The sequence below is a fragment of the Priapulus caudatus genome, unplaced genomic scaffold, assembly GCF_000485595.1.
Source record: "Priapulus caudatus unplaced genomic scaffold, Priapulus_caudatus-5.0.1 Scaffold1311, whole genome shotgun sequence".
Lineage (NCBI taxonomy): Eukaryota > Metazoa > Priapulida > Priapulimorpha > Priapulimorphida > Priapulidae > Priapulus > Priapulus caudatus.
In genome coordinates this window covers 35,630-43,073 of record NW_014578372.1, presented here as the reverse complement: position 1 = coordinate 43,073, position 7,444 = coordinate 35,630, and the positions used below count along the sequence as shown (strand labels likewise).

Here is a 7,444-nt window from a genome sequence, read left to right as displayed (position 1 = left end):
GAGAGAGAGAGAGAACAGAGAGAGAGAGGGGGAAGAGACAAGGAGGACACGACGCAGCAGACGAGAGCGAGAGAGAGAACCCAGAACCAAGAAATAGAGGGAGAGAGCTAGGGAGCAGACCGAGAGAGAGCTGATCGAGAAGACGAGAAAGAATCGAGAGAACGAAAGAGAGAGAACGAGACGAGAGAGAGAGAGAGAGAGACGACGAGAGGGACTGAGGGTCAGAGAAAGAGAGAAAGACGACGAGAGCCAGCGCATCCGCAGAGAGCAGAGAACAGAAGAGAAGTACCCGAGAGTCTGAGACGAGAGGACGACCATGAGACGAGCAGAGGACATGCAGAGACGTACCGCGACGAGAGACACGGAGCACCGCGCGAGGCGATCGGAGAGAAGAGACCGAGGACACGAGACGAGAGAGTAGAGTAAGAACTTAGACGAGCAGAGCACGACGAGAGACGACTGAGAGAGAGGAAGAGATCGAGAGAGAGCAGCAGAGAGACGGAGATCCGAGAGAGAGAGACCACGAGAGAGTCGAAGACTGAAGATGAGTAGAGAGAGAGAAAGAGAGAGAGAAAGACGGAAGAGAGAGGTGGAAATGGGGAGAGGGAGAAGGAGAAGGAAGAGGGAGGTGTTGTCGTGAAGGAAGATAGGAGGGATAAGGAAGATGTGGAGGGAGAGGCAAAGTTAAAAAGTGTGTTCGGTGAATCCCAGTAGAGTCGGAGAATGCCGTTAGGTGGCGCCGTCGTTAGACTGCCACCAGTCGCGCGAACTTACTGGGAATCCTGTTGATGGCACGCAACGGTCGAAGCACTCTAATAGTCCTAATGGCCGACAGATTCATATTCTCCATATCCAAGCAGTACTCGACGGAACTGTGAAACAAAAGAACAACATTGTTACTGATCAGGCCGCTGCATGGCGCTACGAACGCAATCACCGACATGAGCGTTCATGTGTTCGTTTTTTTTGCACGCGGGGTGGGATGGGAGCGCGAGGATTGTTTGTTACCTGTGCACTCGGGAAGAAAATATTTTGCGTAAAACGTTCTGAATAGCAGAAATATATTGTGCTGATATGCTAATGGAGAATCTTTATAAAATATAAATTGTTAACAGAGACACAATACACTCACACAACAAAGTGAAATGTGCATATAGATAATGAGCAGGTCTGCATATTATATAGCATGTTTAAATCTGGCGAAAAGGTCTATACACGTGTCGTAATCAGATCTGCGTGTGGTTGCCAACTGATGCGTATAGTTTGAGGCATTGTTTTCAATATATAATTTCTATTTCCGCTTCATCTCCTTCCGTCAAATCTGGGTCATAGTCAGCTCGTAAGAATCTTAAGTAATAGCAGAGCACAGACGTTCTAAGTATTTGAAATCATATATATATATATATATATATGTATGTATATATACACATATATATATATATTCAATTTTAAAGAGATATATATATATATATATATAGCGTTATTCAATTGCGACTAAGGCTTGAGCAATCTCTCTCGCTTCGAAATTGTTTGCTTTCTAAACTGCTGTTGGCGATTTTCGCGTCGTTCAGGCGCCGTAGTGACTTTTAATGTTTGCGATGCTCGCCGGCGCGTGCAGCCTAGAGAGCTGTAGCTGTCTCTTCACCGCCGCTGTATCCTCCTCCTTCTACGCCTCCTTTCTCTTCCTTCTCCCCTCCTCCTCCCCCTCCTTTCTCTCCTCCTTCTCCCCCTCCTCCTCCTCCCCCTTCCTCCTCTTCCCCTCCCCATCCTCCTCATCCTCCTCCTTCTACGAGTCTTTAAACCCACACTGTACTACATACAGCTGTATCCTCCTCATCCTCCTCCCCCTCCTTCTCCTCCTTCTCCCCTTCCTCCTCCTCCCTCTCCTCTTTCCCCTCCTCCCCCTCCTCCTCCCCTCCTCCTCCTCCTCCTCCTCCTCCTACGAGTCTTTAAACCCCCAGTACTACAGACATCTCACGTATTATTATATCTTATACATCTAGTATCGCACGACATTTTTTTGAGGGGGGGGGGTGGAAGGGTGAGAGCACCAGGGCGTGTACTGGAGTTTTACGCTATAGGGGAGACTACAGGAAGACTCCTTCTTACACGTGCAGTGAGAAGGCGGTGGAGGAGTTACTGGCAAGGATGGCAGTGTGTGGTCGGCATGTGTGTAAACACTGATAAACGTTTTACAATAGTCTGTCAGCGGTGTAGTTTATAAGACAAAACCATCGTTTATTAGAATCTAGACGAAACCGTTGACAGGCCAACTGTCTTGTGATCTCAACAAATCGGTTCGTGTGTGGCTTAAAGAAACCCGTATTCTTTGCGGCTTGAAGAAATCAATATTTCCTCTGGTTTTGATAAAACAGGATTTCTATATAATTATTATAAACACAGGAGCTTTCATATGGGTTAGGACTGAGACAACCCACGTTTCGTACGCTCTAGAGAAAGCACAGACATACTGTTCCCCCTCAGTTAAAATAGCTCTTCAGCTACTGTCCAAATATGACGGGTGTGGAACGCAGACAGAAATCGAAAGACGTGAGCAAAACATCTTTGATGATCCGCGCTGAAATTTGACGTATGATCGGTGTTGAATTCCTTCGTCGAGTTTCAGCCAAGAGCATTTCAACTCTTTCCAACTACTGTCCAAATATGACGGGTATGGGAGGGAGACAGGCATCGAGAGGGGCGAGCGAAACCTTCTTCTCTCCACGCAATTTGACGTATGATCGGTGTTGAAATACCTCTTTCTCGAGTTTCAACCAAGAGCACCTTAACTCTTTCGCAGAAGAGTCACGTGGCACCACGTGGCGAGGTAAATGAGAAATGCAAACATTGATTCGCTGAAAAAGTTTGAGATCGGGGCACAATGCAAGCAAGCTGTTCACTGTAGAAGCGTAGTCTCCGTGAGCGAATAATTGGGAGAAACACAATTATCGGTAAAGCATAAAAGCACGTGCAGGTTTTGTAAATATCAAGCTAGCTTCGATAGCATCAGCGTCGAAGAGAGAGATTGAGAGCGCATGCGCACGAAAAAGGGCTCGAGAGACATAGATACGGCGAAAGAGAGAGGCTGGGAGAGAAGAGCGCGAGCGAGAGATATGGACAGACAGAGAGAGAGAGAGAGAGAAGAGAGAGAGAGACCGGGAGAGGAGAGCGCGAGAGAGAGAGAGATGGACAGAGAGAAAGAGAGATATGGACAGAAAGAGAGAGAAGAGAGAGAGAGACCGGGAGAGGAGAGCGCGAGAGAGAGAGAGATGGACAGAGAGAAAGAGAGATATGGACAGAAAGAGAGAGAAGAGAGAGAGAGACCGGGAGAGGAGAGCGCGAGAGAGAGAGAGATGGACAGAGAGAAAGAGAGATATGGACAGAAAGAGAGAGAAGAGAGAGAGAGACCGGGAGAGGAGAGCGCGAGAGAGAGAGAGATGGACAGAGAGAAAGAGAGATATGGACAGAAAGAGAGAGATCGCGTGAAGATACCATATGTTTCTAGACAAACATACACACACAAACATACACACACACACATGACACACACACACACAAAACATAACAACACCATCAACACACACACACAAACATACACACACAAAACATACACACACACACACATGAACACAACACATACACACACACATGGCACCCACACAAACTACACACACACCACACACACACACACACACACACAACCACACAACGCAGCACGCACACACATGCACACGCACAGCCACACACACGCACACGCACCCAACCACCCCACGCAGCGCGACGCACGCCGACAGATACACACGCACAACAACATCACCACACACACAATACACAAACACACACACAATCACACACACACTCACAGACACACGCACGCACGCCACGCAACTACCACCCACACACACCCACGCACGCACGCACGCATGCACGCACGGCACGACACACAACAACACGTGCGCGCCGTGCAGCACATCGCCGTACTTTGTGAGACGCCTGGAGGTAACTAGTGCATTATTCATTGTATTGATTTTATATAATATGCGGGCAATAATGACCGTAGAATGGTGTGGAACGTACTAAACCACGTTTTGCTAATATCGCTTCTAATAAAAACTTTAACCACCCCCCCCGCCCCCCCACCCACCACAACACACCAACACGTTGTAATATGTCTATGATAACTCTGTATGAACACTCTTCCCCCCACACCCACCCACCACACTAACAACCACACACACACCACACCACACACAACACCACACACACACACACACACACAGCACACACAATGTCAACACACACACCACACACACACCAATCACACCAACCACAACACACACATCACACACACACACACACACCAACCCACACCACACAACACACAACACACAGGCACGTCACACTGTGATACTGGTCCTATGATTAATAATTTAATAATTGTTAATTTCTAATACTTATTTATTATTTATGATATTATTGTTATTATTATTATTATTAATTATTATTATTGATTAATTTATTTATTCTTTATTATTATTTGTTATATTATTATTATTTAATTATTATATTATATTATTATTATGTATTATTATTATCTTATATTATTAGTATTATTTATTAATTTATATTTATAATTTATATTAATTATTGTATAATTAATAATACTGATGTGGTTGCAGGTGCTGGGCTGGTTTCTCGACGCGATGACGTACTGTCAGAACTGGACCGCCTCGACTTCTTTATAGTGCTTAGCGGTAGTGAGTGATTCTCTCCTCTCTCTCTCTCTTTTTTCATGTCTCTCTCTCTCTGTCTCTCTCTCGTCTCATCTCTCTCTGTTTCTCTTTCTCCGTCTTTCTCTCTCCTCTCTCTCTCTCTCTCTCTCTCTCTCTCTCTCTCTTTCTCTTTCTTCTCTCTCTCTTCATCTCTCTCGTTTCTCTCGTCGCGTCTCTCTCTGCTTCTCCTTCTCTCTCTCTCTCGTCTTTTTTTCTCTCTCCTTCTTTCTATGCTCTTCTCTCTCCTATTCTCTATTCGTCTTTCTCTCTCTCTCTCCTATCGTTTTCATCTCTCTCGCTCTTTCTCTTCTCTCTCTCTCTCTCTCTATCTTCGCTTTCTTCTCTCTCTCTCCCTCTTCTCCTCTCCTCTTCTTTCTGCTTCTCTTTCTCTCTCTCTCTCTCTTCTTTTCTCTCTCTCGTTCTCTCTATTCTATTTCTCTATCTTTTCTCTCTCTCTTCGCTCTCTCTTCTCTCTCTTCTCTCTTCTCTCTCTCTCTCTATGCTCTCTCTCTTCTCTCTCTTCTCTCGTTCTCTTTTCTCCTTCTCTTTTCTCTCTCTCTCTCTCTCTCTTCTCTTCTCCTTCTCTCTTCGCTTTCTCTCTCTCGTTTCTTTCTCTCTCTTCTCTCTCTCTTCTCCCGTTTCTACTCTCTCGTCTTCTCTCTCTCTCTCTCTCTCTCTCTCTCTCTCTCTCGCTTTTTCTCTCTCTTTTTTTTCCTCTCTCTCGCTTTCTCTCTCTCTCTCTTCTCGCTTTTCTCTCTCTCGACTTTCTCTCTATCTCTCTCCCGCTTTCTCTCTCTCTTCTCCCTCTCTCTTCTCTCATCTTCTCTCCATCGCTCTCTTCTTCTCTCCTCTCTTTCTTTCTCTCTCTGCTTCTCTTTCTCTCTCCGCTTTCTCTCTCTCGCTCTCTGCTTTTCTCTCTCTCTCGTTTCTCTCTCTACTCTCTCTCTCTCTACTCTCTCTCTCTATCTCGCGCGCTTTCTGCTCTCTCTCCCCCACTCTCTAGACTTTCTCTACTACTCTCTTTCGCTGTCCTCTCTCTCCTCTCTCTCTGCTCTCGCTTCTCTCTCTCGCTTTCTTCTCTCTCCTTCTCTTTTCCGCTCTCTCTCTCTCTCTCTCTCTCGCTTTCTCTTCTCTCCCTCTCTCTCGCATTTCTCTCTCGTCTCTACTCTCTCTCTCTCTCTCTCTCGCTTTCTCTCTCTCGCTTTCTCTCTCTTCCTCTCTCTCGTCGCTTTTCTCTTCTCTCTCTCTCTCTCGCCTCTCTCTCTCTCTTCTTTCTCTTTCGTACTCTCTCTCGTCTCTACTTCTCTCTCGACTCTCGCTCTCCTCTCTCTCTCTCTCTCTCTCTCTTTCTCTTTCATCTCTCTCTTTCTCTTCAGCTTTCTCTTTTCTCTCTCTCTCTTCCCTTCTCTCTCGTCTCTCTCTCTCTCTCTTCTTCTCTCTCGCTGCTCTCTCTTCTCCTCTCTCTTCTCTCTCTCTCTCTTCTCTCTCTCTCTCTCTTTCTTCTCTCTCCCCCCCTCCTCTCTCTCTCTCTCTCTCCTTTCTCTCTCTCGCTTTCTCGCTCTCGCTTTCTCTCTCTCGCTTTCTCTCTCTCTTTTTTTTTCTCTCTCTCTCTGTTTCTTCTTTCTTCTCTCTTCTACTCTCTCTCTCTCTATCCTCCGCTTATCTCTCTCTCTCTCTCTCGTTCCCTTCTCGCTTTTTCTCTCTTTTTCTCTCTCGCTTTCTCTCTCTCGCTTTCTCTCTTTCTCCTTCTCTCTCTCTCTCTCTCCTCTCTAATCCTTTCTCTCTCTTCGCTTTCTCGCTCTCTCTCTTCTCTCTCTCTCTCTCTCTCTCTGTTCTCTTTTCGCTTTCTCTCTTTCCTTTATTACTCCGAGAATTTGCGAAATCGAACCAGAATTCTCGGCGGGAGAGTGGGGCTAGGTGAAGAAGCCGCGGGAGGGATGACGAAAAATCCCCAGCTCGAAACTTTTCGAGAAGCATGCGATGATTGGCAGACAAGTAACTCGATTAATGTGTAGAGACTTACAAAGAGGATTTCGCGCAAAAAAGCGTTGTCGCATGAAATAGCGAAAAAACTTATTCGGTATTATTGTGTTTACAACATGTTGCCGCGGCAGTCGTGTGCGCACTATTAGGCACAATAACAACGTTCATACGAGTGTTCAAGTCATGCTTGCTAGTCACAAAAAAACCTTCTACATTCTCACCTGTCGATACCCGAATAGCGAATGTGCCGTAGGGACGAGGAGATGTTCACACAATGGTTTATCATGTAAAGTGGGCAGAAAGCGGCATTTGACAACAGATGAGCGTTAATTGATGAACGTAAATAATATTTTTATCTGCCTATTCGACGACAACAATCGATTTACTTGCTAAGAGGAAATTGAAATTTAGATTAGAGAAACGCTTCGGATGCCCCTGGTGACGGATGACGACGCGGACAACTACTCCCACTAACTAACTACCTACATAAGTCTAAATCACATAACTAAATACTAACTAACTAACTACGAATACCAGCTTACTCAACTAACTCAACGTACATAACTTAGTCCTAATAACAACTAACTAACTTAAACTCACTAACTAACTAACTCCCACTAATAATACATTAACTAACCGATAACTAACTAGTAACTAACTAACATAAGCTACATTACTAATAAAACATA

At 45.4% G+C, this 7,444-nt stretch overlaps 1 protein-coding gene across 1 annotated transcript in view; it reads right to left on the bottom strand.

Moving 5' to 3' along the window:
- The window catches only part of LOC106816198 (voltage-dependent T-type calcium channel subunit alpha-1I-like), a gene marked incomplete at both ends in the record, with an annotated part of 47,359 nt that overhangs the window by 39,077 nt on the left and 838 nt on the right, over positions 1–7,444 (bottom strand). Inside the window, 2 exons of the mRNA XM_014820760.1 lie at positions 771–911; positions 6,869–6,897. Of these exons, the coding sequence (XP_014676246.1) occupies positions 771–911; positions 6,869–6,897 (170 nt within the window). The remainder of the gene's footprint in view (positions 1–770; positions 912–6,868; positions 6,898–7,444) is intronic.